The following is a 12,027-nucleotide window of genomic DNA, read 5'->3' on the forward strand; positions in this document are numbered from 1 at the left end:
TGCAACATTACACTCACAAGCGTAAATTGGCCCAAGCCAAATTTGAAATTTATTTAAACCTTCCTGGCTCTGACAGAAAGAAGACCAGATGTTAGCTACCATAATGTTGGGTTGGAAGGGAGGAAAAAAGAGCGTACGGTTCTAATGAACCACCATTTATTAATGGTGTTGAAATGAGCGCTAGCTGAAAACGGCCCTGTACACTTCTCTACTAGTTCCTATTCAGTGGGATAAAAGACAATTTGGCCTTTCTTTTCTTTTGCTCCCAAAGAAGAAGTTTTGCAGAACATTTGCTGATTATCGTGGCTGAAGTTCTCAGGGTTAACCCCCCTGGGGATTTTCTTCAGAGAGGGTGGGGGGAACGAACATCCAGGGAAGGAAAAATATGGAAGAAAATTTCGAACAAGCATCAGCACCCTGCTCCAGAATATCTCCCGGAGAAATTCAAAAGGAATTCTTAAGCCCTCGGGTAATAAGGGGGAGAAACCAAAGCCTCTTTTTCAAGGGCGGCGGGGGGGGGGGGGGAATTTTGAGAAAGGCAAAGTTTGGCACAGCATCTGATGAGTTTCTTGGGTTTTTTCCCCCCTCGGTCTCCCCCCAAACCAAGTCTGCCTTCACTTAAAGGGGATCAATGGAAAAGGATGGGATGGAATGGTTGCCTCAAACCCCACGCTGTTTCCCACCTGGGGGAGAACGCGAGGGGGCAGTGGCCTCCTAAAATAAGCTTTCTACTCCCATTTTTGGGCTTCCCAGTTCAGAAAACACCGCTGCTGGGCCTAAGGGAAGCAGCGAGGGGAGATTGCCTGTCGAAGACCAGGCGGATGTGGAAAAAGAGTTACAGGGCGTAAAAGAAGACCATGGGCTTGAAGACTGGAAAGCTGTCCATTGACACAGGAAATGTAGAATACATTGTTCAAAGGAAGACCGTGGAGGAAGGGGTGGGGTGGGGGGCATGATGAATGTACATGGACCGAAAGTGAGGAGAAACAACATACGGCAGAGAAAGTCAACATTGTCCTCATCGCAGGGACCTCCATTAGAACATCTTGGTCTAGAAGGTCACCATCTTCGAAGCAGTCCTGGACAGGTTGGCCTACGGGCTTCAGGGGGTCAAGGGTCGGGGTCTGTATACAAGTGCATCCTTGATGGCTCAGCAACACGGTCTGTAACATGGAGAGGGTCAGTACGGGGTATGTCCCCCACAAATGCAGCTGGGATTTCCCACATCGGAAGCCAACATTCTCCCACTACGCGCTACGCAACGGTGAGGTCTTGGGGCTGCTAGGCGGGGCTGACCGATCAGGAAATCAGCTGTCCATGGTGGGTTTCTCCTGCCAGTGGCTGTGCCCCGAGGGTCGTTCTGCCAATCTTCCACTCGGCGGAAGGGCTGAGAGGCCAACGGGTGGCACCTCGGCCTCCTCGCTGGGATCCTGGCAGGGCGCCTCCTCAAACTTCTCAGAGGTGGCCAACGGAGTTGAAGGTTCCTGGCTCAGAAGTGGCTTCAGCCATGCTCAACCAAGCATCCAGAGGGTTCTGGGAGGAAGGATGGAAGGGCGTGTTCTCGGTAAGGGTCAACATCATTGCATAAGCCTATGAAGTGACAGAAGAAAAGACAGCACGTGAAAGGGGTGGTCAGGTCAGCAGGAGAGCATCCGATCCCTGCTTCAGAATCCGGGGCCGGGATTTCCAAGAGTTCTCATCTGCCTCAAGCGGAGCGGATGCACCGGAACCACGGAGGATTCGGGGATGGGGGGGAGCCTTCCAGCTGTTGGAGGTTTCAGCTCCCATCAGCCTCAGGGACAGGGGATTGTGGATGTTGCAGAGTGCCAAGCATGCTTTAACTCTGGTTGAAGATGGAGAGAACTGGCTGAATTTGCAGATCTCCATTAAACTACGATTTGGGGCACAGGGGCCAAAATTAAGGGCCCCCTTAAACAGAAGCTGACCACCAAGGAATCTGGCATGCAATTTCTCTATGCCTGCAAAACCTTTCAAAGATTTGGAATGGGTTGCTACAGAAACTGGAACAGATCTGGTTTCAAGCAGATTCTGTTCTGTCCTGTTCTGTTCTGTGAAAAGGCCCCTTCTACATATAGAAAAATCCAAAACGAAGTATTGATTATAGAATAGGAAAAGCCGATTGGCAGTTTCCTCCTTGTGGGAAAACCGAAAGGTCCACGTTTCCAAACAAATCACCCACAGAGCCCTGAGATGCAAAAGTCAAAATTTAGAAAGCAAAGGGCAGTGGTCTCCCTTTGCAACTTTATGGCCTCAGAGAAAATAATCGTCTGGTTGGCAGAGTGGGAATATGCCTTTTGGAACCCCATTCTCTTTCTCCAATGCAAGCCCGAGATTGCAAACAAGGCACAAATAGCGGAACATTGATAAAGTTAGTAAATCTTTGGCATATTAGTTTTAAATAATGAGAAAGACAAGAGACATGCATGGGAACAGAAAATGACCTCTTTCTAAACAGAAAAGGAGATAGAAATGGTGTCTCCCCCACCCCCACCCAAGGCAACAAGAGACTGTTGTTCTGTGAAGTTACCATCGCTCGTCAATGGCTATTCTTTTCTTGGAACTGGCTTAACAGGAAGGTGACCTTCCTGAGGAAGAGCTGGCCGTCCTGCTGACATTTTGTTCAGCATTTGTTCCCCTACCATCTGGATTCCCTCCACGGAAAGAGGATTTGATCGCAAAAGTTCTCTTGAGGAGAAGAGAATCTGGGAGAAATTTTCTGCCCAGGAGGTGTTTGCACATAGTGGGGACAAACAGGCCAGGGATGGCATCCCGTCCTTTGCTGCACAGCCTCCCTGGCTTCCCACCCTTCCAAGGGAAGACATCCCGATTCTTCCACAGGCTGGGACGTGGGAGCCGCCGAGGGGTTTTTGGAGCGACGGAACCGGCAAGGGCATTTCGCAACAGGCGAGTTGGCTTGAAAACGCCCCCGAGAGAAACCCGAAAGAAATTCTCAAGCGTGGCAAGGTTAAAGTTGAAAAATGGATGCCTCTTAGAAACCGTGAGCCAGATTCAATCCCCAGGGGGCTTTGGAGAGGTGGAAGAGGAAATGCACCTTGCTCAAGCTAGACCACGTCATGAGAAAGGGTGGGGGGACCACAGCACATCCTTCATCTTGGTGAAAGTTGAAACCGCTTCCAAGGACGGAAGGCTGAGTGGGGGCTCAGGAATCTCAATGCTTTGTGGACCCAAAGGAAAACGGGCAAGCTTCGCTCTGAAACTCAGGGCAAAGTCCCAGAATCTACCTACCTGATTTTTAGCCTGCCTGAACAGAGTTTGTTTTAGTGCCTCCGAGTCTAAGGTGGAATTATACACATCTTTAACGTCAAAAGCTTCCTCGGAGGCCTTGCGAAGGTCCAGCCCCTTCCCAAACTGCGACATCTGTTCCAAATCTAACAAGCCGGCTTCGTTCTCCTCAATACACCTGTACCAATGACCAGGGAAAGCAGGTTGACCTGTTAGTCCATCTGGCTCCACACACAGTTTGGAGATGCAAATGCCATGGGGGCTCCTCAGAGCCGCATGCGAGATGAACGGGAGGGTGAGCGACACAGACAGACGGGCGGGTGGATGGACGGACAGACACGGCCGTTGCACACGACATCACGAAGCGTGGGGCGGGGGGGCGCGTGAGCCTGGATTAGACAAGGGTGTGGCTGCGGACGTTCCCAGATTGGCCGTTCGGGCTCGTTCACGCGGACAGCTGCAGAACAAACGGCTGGCACCTGTTCTCACCCACCCCTTTGTGTCAAAACATTTTAGGTGCCAAAGAAAGAACTTTGCAGGGCGCATCGTCTCCACTCCCCTCCTTTTTGCGTCCTGCTGCTTCTTTGTGCTTGCTGTTTCCTGCCCTTGCGGCTCTTTTCAAACACGGACGGTGGGGCGCATCGAGGTTTGACCCTCCATGAAATGAAGAATCAAGGGCTTGTAAGGGAAATGCCCTTGGCCATTAGAAAAAGTTGAACCGCATGGCAACTGAGGGCAAAGTCAGGAAAAGAACCTGCATCTTTTTATTGATTATTGGTATTATTTATGATTTTATGGAATTTTAAATTGTTCTTATTGGGAACCGCCCAGGGTCCCCCATGTGGGGGAGATGGGCGGTGATAAAAATATGATAAACAAACAAACAAACAAACAAATCTCTCCTACTGGTATGTACCAGGAATGTAAAGCTGAGACACTGATGTCGGCGATATCTTGGGGAAGCCAACTTGGGGCAAATACTTTAGAACGTTACTCTGGGGACGCAGAAGCCCATCTTGGCTTGACCCTTGAAATAAAGGAGGCTTCGCATGCTCTTTATTAGCCTACATTTCTATGTATCACAGCCAAAACTGGTCAGGTGCAGACATGCAGACATCTCCCGGAACAGAGAAGCGATGGGATCATTGTTTTGTCATCCCTGGATTTAAGAAGGATCTAAAGTGCTGGTCGAGGGGATCATCTCCAAAGGTGGCATGCATTCAGGGGAGATCGGAACAAGGGGTGACCACATCTCATGTAAGGTTTTAGTCCTGATTGGGAATCCAGTGGAGGTCGCAAATCTCCCAGCACCCAAGGCATGCATAGGGTCTCCAAGTACCTGGGGACCCTCATTAACGCATTTCCCAGGACCACTGGATGTCTTGGATGAACTGCATATGCAAGATGGAGCCTGCAGGGCATGGAAATGCCTTGCAGTTGGCCAGCAGCCAAAGAAAAGTTGGCCAGCCCTTTCCTCGTGACACTATGGCCAGCCCAAAATGACTCGTTCATGGTTCCCTGGGGCGTGGGATGAGGGAAGAGGAAAGCAGGTGTCCCTTCCCTCCCACAAAGGCAGTTGAAACCCACCTCTGGGTGCGGTTAAAGCTCATGGTGAGGGATGCGGCCTCCTCTTCATCCTCATCCTCATCCCCTCCTTGTGGCTCGGCGGGGGGCGACACCGTCTCGTCTTGAGACTTCCCCGTGAGACTGTCATCGTCTTCCTCTTCCAGTTCATCCTCTTCCTCATCGACGTCTTCTACTTTGTCATTCGAAAGACCGTGGCCCTGGGCGCCGCCATCGGCGCTCTGGATTTCAGGCCTGGTTGGGGGAGACCGCAAGGGTTAGAAGACAGGACGAGGTCCAGAAACCTGGATTCCCTTTTGAAGGCAACAAAATTGCTTTGAATGCGGCAGGCCGCCTTTCCTGCCTGACCTGGGAAAGATCCAGTGGAGAAATTCCCTGGGGATCGAACCAAAATCTTTCTGTTTGGAAAGAAATGTTGAAAGTGGACTTTCCTCAGGTTGAACGAGGCAGGAGAATTCCCCTTTGGAAGAGAATTAGGTCTGAGGCAGAGAGAACTATTGTGCCTAGTAGCTACGATGGCGCCATACCAACCTCAAGAAGAGAAAGAATCCTGCAGAGACATTTACTTTGTCCTCCAGAAACATCTAGTTGACCGTGGTGGGAACAGGAGACTGAAATAGGTGGGCTTCTGCATGGTCCCAGTAAAGCTCTGGGTGTTTTGTTGTTCTTAGAAGACAAAGATCACAGTGAAATGATCTAGTGTCCCTTCTCCTGCTTCTTCTGGATTACTTTGTCTCCTTCTTGATGGGACTCACAATTTCAACCAGTGGTTGAAGACTGAGGTTGCATGACCATTCCTAAATTCCTCTCTCTAACACGACCTCTCAAACACATGGGCCCACCATTCACTGCTTTCTTAGAAAGAAGGGTCAACGTTGACCTGGGTGTATGTATCATGTTAGACTAAGGTAAACCAGGGCTGTAGAGTTTCTGGTTCTACATATAGGGGGAAGCCATGATCTTAACATGGTGTTGGGTAAATCAGGGTTAGGGTTAAGAACAGACCACGGTCTATTGCTTGAGGCACAGCTTGTTATATGTACAAAGCAACTGCATTTTGTCAATCAGGTGAAAACACACTGTGTGAACCGAGCCATTGAATTTCACTTATCCATGGCATTGCAGGGCTTCTCAACTACTGAGAAGAAGGCTTTTCTTTCTAGACTCAAAATATATTTGGTAGTTCTTTGGTAGAACTCTGAAACAGGCAGTGAGTGTTTTGGGAAATGTATGTTCAGGGTGCTGAATAGACAAGGAGGAGGGTTCTACACAGTCGGCCCTCCAAGACAGATCAGATTAGGAACCCAATGTCATGCAGGCCAGTACTACTTTTATTGTAAAGCTGTAGTAACCGAAGCCAGCAAGTCTGAATGTGCTTTCCCCTTCCCTCCTTTTACCTTTGTGAGAACTGGGGAGGGTCAAGCCTGAGACGCTTTCTCAAAGTGCATTCCTGCTTCAGACTCAGATTTCTCTTATCAGGCTGTTGCCTTGGTAGTCACTCTTCCTCCTGTCCCTCAAGGCCATTTCCTCTGCCCTCTACATCTATGCTGGAAAACTACACGTCCTTGCAATTTTTTTTATAGGCAAGCATGAGCTTGGTGTGTCATTCCAAAAATATCATCTCTCTGATGCCCAACATCTTTGTTGCATCTTCTGATGCCCTGGTAAGTGGGTTTTCCCAGGTTCCCTTGTCACCCTGAAGATTCCCAGAAATTCGTATTCTGAGCCAGAGAAGGATATACGGAAACCACCTACCGCTTTGCGGCATGGCTACGTCTTACCAGCAGCAGGCATTTCCAGCCCAATTTAGGGAATTCTGACCTGGAGTGACGTCACACTGTTTCCATAGTTGGGATTGTTAAGACTGAAGCACTGAAAGCTTGCCCTGGTTAAGTCAGCCGAGAACTTGGCCACGTTTTCCAGACAGAAAGCAAATGCCAATCCCTTAAGGGCTGAGACTCCATTACAGCCAGACTTTGGAATCTGGCATGGAATCGGGGAGGAATTCTCCATGGGGAAAACAAACAAACAAATAAATAAATAAATGGTGGGGGGCCCAAGTGCCCACGTTTTCATTACACAATGCTGCGTACTTTGGAAACATCAGACGACAGGAAGGCGATTTATTGTCCCTGGTGTGGCACGATAAGAAACTGGATGTGTGCAAAGCCTAAACGGCTTTGCCTTTTTTTTTTCTTGGTGACTCGGCAGATTAAATGTCTCCCCCGGCCAATCAGAGGCTGAAAAAATTAAGAGCAGGGAAATACGTGTGTTCCTGTGAGTCTGGGCATTTTACCACCCAGTCTGATCAAGCTAAGACAAGAGAGTCATGTGTGTGCATACGTGCCAATTTTAGCCATGGGATTGAAATCCAGTTCTCTTCCGGGCCCACCAAGCATCCCATCTGCCTTTTGTGTGTGTCTCCAGCAACACTGCCATAAGAATGCTTGTTACCCCAATTTTTCGGCTGCCTGAATAAGGCATCGTCTTGAAAGCAAAGAAGATACGGTGTAATTCAGGGATGCCATTGAGGACCACGTGTTTCTTTCTGGGCCAAGCACACAAGGGCTTCAAACTTGGCAACAGAAGTGAAACTTGGAAATACAGTAGAAGTAACACTTTTATCCCACATTAAGAGACCAATTCCTTTATCAGCGGAGGACAGTAAATACAGCAATTATGGTGAAGGTGGTTGCTTCGTGTGGGCTGCAAGTCCGTGTTTCGACATGTGGGGTCAGCGAGGCATCAGGGAGCCTCTCTAGAACGTTTTCTTTAATATTTATGCATTTATGTCTTATTTATTAAACAGATTTATATAGCCAAATGTCTACCAAAGGATCTCTGAGTGCAAACAGAAATAAATAATTCTCGTTTGGTCTCAATCTGCCTCCCAAAATAGAATCATCGTAGAATTCAAGAGACTTGGAGGGATCGTAATCAATTTTTACCCCCGTAGGAATGGGGGATAAGTCTTCTAAGTTCTTGTCCGAAAGGCAACGTAACCAATTTCTGTCCCAATAAACTGAAATGTGGTTATTTGAAACTCTGGTTTTTCCAAATGTTGCAGTGCAATCTGCTAATAATGCAATAATGTGGGTGTTAGAGGAATGTTTTGAAAATAAACACACTCACACACACACAGAGACAGGTTTATGTACATGTGAAAATAATGTACAAAATGGGTATTAAAAGGAGGCCGTTTGCAAAAAAAACCCCGTGCGTCAGGCAAAATTGCAACTGGAATGTCTGGAGGCAGCCTCAAATCCACCCAGATTTTGGTGCAAACTTTGCATGTCAGGAAGCAGTTTGCCCACGGAGGTGATGAAAGGAACTGAAAAGGCTTGGGGATCTCACCTACCTTTTCTCTGCTAAAGCCGTCGACTGGTTCACCTCCCTGTTTGCAATAAAGTTTCTGATTTCAGAGAAATAGGAGTCTTCCTTCTCATCTAAAAGTGCATGGTGGTCCGATTCGGAGGCTGGTGAAGATGCGTTGTTCCCCAGGTGGTTTGTAATGACGCCGGCATGCTGGCTTACTGGAAAAGGAGACGAAGAAGAGGAGGAGGAGGAGGTGAAAAATTGAAGATGGACATGGGCATTTGATGTGTGGACACCCTCCTTTCCACAGAAGAGAAAGGTTTCATCCTCCTTGATGCTGACAAGACTAGAAACCATACAGGACCATGAAGGAAAGGGGAAGTCAAGAATTTGTTTGACTTGTCCAGGATGGAATGAGGACTGGGCAGGGGGCTGGGCTAGATGACCTCCTAGGGACCTCCTGACCCTATGATTCTATGACACCATTTCAAATTCCATGTCAGGAGGGGATTTGGGATTGTAGAGCCAGTACGTGGCACACCAAGCAGGGTTTGGAAGTTTTATGCGTCTGGTAAAGCGCAGAATAGGAAAGCTAGGGGGCACGCTGGGGGACAAAACCCCCAAACTGGGCTTTCGTAAGAATATAGGGAGCAGATAGGACAAGTGTAAGTATTTTTCTAGGGTGGGCAAAATTTTTATCTTTGAGACAGGGTCAGCGTCCTTGAAGTTGTGCATTGTTAGCTTTATGGCTATAAACTAACAACAGCAACAACCACCATATCAAAGAATGGAAGGGATGGAAAAGAGACCATCCAGTCCAGCCCCTTCCCTGGTGCAAGAATTTACTGCTACGGTTTATCTGATTTTGATTTTTCTCTTGCTGTTCTGCAGAATAACAACAGCAATAGTAATATAATGCAATAGTGCCCTCATATACACAAACCACATACAGGTAGTCCTCGCTTAACGACCATTTGTTTAGTGAGGGTTCAGACTTATGACGGTGCTGGAAAAACTGACTTGCAACCGGTCCTCACACTTACAACCGTCACAGCGTCCCTGCGGTCACGTGATCACGATTTCGGCACTTGGCAACCCGTTCGCATTTATGACCATTGCAGCATCCCACGGTCACACGATCGCCATTTTCGACTTTCCTGGCCAGCTTCTGGCAAGCAAAATCAATGGGGACTGCATGATTTGCTTAACGACCACGTGGCTAGCTTAATGCCTGTGGTGATTCGCTTAAGAATTGCCACAAAAAGGGTCGTAAAATCAGGGTTACCAACCGAAGTTCTGGCCCCAGTTGTGGTCGTTAAGCAAAGACTACCTGTATATCAACAAATCTGCAAGGTACGTTTGCCGCCTTGAGTTATTTATAAAAAAATAAGTCGGGATAGAAAATAAATAAATAAATAAATAAATAGATAAATAGATAAATAGATAAATAGATAAATAGATAAATAGATAAATAAATAAATAAATCCAAAATTGATACAAAACTAAAAAAAATATTTTTTTTCGTTGCTTTTAGAAAAGCTGTACAACGTGTATTATACCAGTAGAAAGATGGAAAAGATGCCATGTTCAAAATCAAGGGCTGCTTTTGAAATTCAAGCTTTTTAACATAAACCAGACCGCGCTTTCCACACGTATGTGTGGATCAAACTTGTTTACCTCCCATTTTTTTTGCCCTTCTTGAGGATAGGGCCATTGAGTTCTCAAAAAAAGTTGCACTAATCTGCATTTTGGAATGCCTATTTTATTTGTTGTTGTTGTTATTATTATTATTATTATTATTTATTGGATTTGCCTCTAAGGGACTTTGGGCAGCTGGTTTATACCCTGATTTTCTGCTCTGGAGAGAAATTCAGAGCAGCTAACAGAATTTAGAAACAAGAATAAGGTAGGGTAAGTTGAAAACGGTTCAAAAGGAATCCTCAAGGAAATATTAAAATCATCCGTCGAAGCCTAGCATCTCTAACAGCTTTTTTAAAAAACGCCGAGAGGGGCAGCATAGTCAGGGAAGGGAATATTGGGAAGAAAATATATTTAATAGTGTGCATGAACTGGCAAGAAGAAGAAGATGCAGAGAGAAGAGGGATAGGGAGAGAGAACAGAAGGGAGAGAATAACGTGGAAATGTGAAAACAGCCTATCGTAAAAGTGTGTAATTTTTACAAAACGCGTTAGAGGTGTTTGTTGCTAAAGACGCAGCCAGCGACTGTGATGGGGAAGTTTCCAATTTTGTCTCAAGGTGATTCATTCCAGGCCGAAGACTCCGCTACCTGGGACGTTTTCGTGTTCATGTTTTTTCAAGTGTCGGTCCAGGTTCGTCTGCTGGCCAAAACATCGATTGCAGAGGTGACATTTGAAGGGTTTCTCCTTGTTGTGAATATTTCGGACATGGCGCTGGAGGTTGGATGAAATGCTGAACGACCGGTCGCAATACTTGCACCTGGATGCGGGGGAAACGGGAGAGGCGGCGTCAACAGCCATCGGAGGGGGAAGGCCCAGCCGCAAAGCGAAGGACTGTCGATCTCCTTTCCTGCCACCTTGATTATTAAGTATAGTCCGATTTAAAAGGACCACAGGGGCTTGGGGGTAAAAAACGCAAATGGTTCCAGGTTTGCTTAAGAGGGCAGCGTTGTGACACCTACGGAGGGGATGAAAATGCAGGCCGAAGCCAGACCCCATTCAGCCCGAGTCAGAGCAAAGCAAGCGCAATCCAATCCGCCCAAATTTTGCAATGCAATTTGCAGAGGCCAAGGGACCGGTTTAGCCTGTGTTGTGCATCACCGGCGCTAAGAATTATTTCTCATGTTTTGTTTTGCCAGCTCCTGTAATTCCTTGGTCTTTTGACCGAGCTGACAGTTCTCCCTCCCTCCCTCCCTCCCTCCCTCCTTCCTTCCTTCCTTCCTTCCTTTCTTCTCCTCCTCCTCCTTCCTTCCTTCCTTCCTTCCTTCCTTCCTTCCTTCCTTCCTTCCTTCCTTCTTTCCCTCCCTCCCTCCCTCCCTCCTTCCTTCCTTCCTTCCTTCCTTCCTTCCTTCCTTCTCCCTCTCCTTCCTTCCCTCCTTCCTTCCTTCCTTCTCCCTCTCCTTCCTTCCCTCCTTCCTTCCTTCCTTCTCCCTCTCCTTCCTTCCTTCCCTTCCTTCTTTCCCTCCCTCCCTCCCTCCCTCCCTCCTTCCTTCCTTCTTTCCCTCCCTCCCTCCCTCCCTCCCTCCCTCCCTCCTTCCTTCCTTCCTTCCTTCCTTCCTTCCTTCCTTCCTTCTCCCTCTCCTTCCTTCACTCCTTCCTTCCTTCCTTCTCCCTCTCCTTCCTTCCCTCCCTCCCTCCTTCCTTCTTCCTTCCCTCCTTCCTTCCTTCCTTCCTTCTCCCTCTCCTTCCTTCCCTCCTTCCTTCCTTCCTTCTCCCTCTCCTTCCTTCCCTCCCTCCCTCCTTCCTTCCTTCCTTCCTTCCCTTCATTCCTTCCTTCCTTCCTTCTCCCTCTCCTTCCTTCCCTCCTTCCTTCCTTCCTTCTCCCTCTCCTTCCTTCCTTCCTTCCTTCCTTCTTTCCCTCCCTCCCTCCCTCCCTCCCTCCCTCCTTCCTTCCTTCCTCCCTTCCTTCTCCTCTCCTTCCTTCCCTCCTTCCTTCCTTCCTTCTCCCTCTCCTTCCTTCCTCCTTCCTTCCTTCCTTCTCCCTCTCCTTCCTTCCCTCCTTCCTTCCTTCCTTCTCCCTCTCCTTCCTTCCTTCCTTCTTTCCCTCCCTCCCTCCCTCCCTCCTTCCTTCCTTCTTTCCCTCCCTCCCTCCCTCCTTCCTTCCTTCCTTCCTTCCTTCCTTCCTTCCTTCCTTCCTTCTCCCTCTCCTTCCTTCCCTCCTTCCTTA

At 48.0% G+C, this 12,027-nt stretch overlaps 1 protein-coding gene across 1 annotated transcript in view; it reads right to left on the minus strand.

The window, feature by feature from the left end:
* Nucleotides 1-681: 681 nt before the first annotated feature.
* Nucleotides 682-12,027, minus strand: part of PRDM16 (PR/SET domain 16) — a 335,043-nt gene continuing 323,697 nt past the window's right edge. The window contains exons 12-16 of the mRNA XM_063317676.1: nucleotides 10,451-10,818; nucleotides 8,207-8,381; nucleotides 4,852-5,082; nucleotides 3,268-3,442; nucleotides 682-1,590 (exon numbers count right to left, since the gene is read on the minus strand). Coding sequence (XP_063173746.1) covers nucleotides 1,456-1,590; nucleotides 3,268-3,442; nucleotides 4,852-5,082; nucleotides 8,207-8,381; nucleotides 10,451-10,818 — 1,084 coding nt within the window. The 3' untranslated portion in view covers nucleotides 682-1,455. The remainder of the gene's footprint in view (nucleotides 1,591-3,267; nucleotides 3,443-4,851; nucleotides 5,083-8,206; nucleotides 8,382-10,450; nucleotides 10,819-12,027) is intronic.

The sequence above is a fragment of the Candoia aspera genome, chromosome 18 (genome assembly GCF_035149785.1).
Source record: "Candoia aspera isolate rCanAsp1 chromosome 18, rCanAsp1.hap2, whole genome shotgun sequence".
Taxonomy (NCBI): domain Eukaryota; kingdom Metazoa; phylum Chordata; class Lepidosauria; order Squamata; family Boidae; genus Candoia; species Candoia aspera.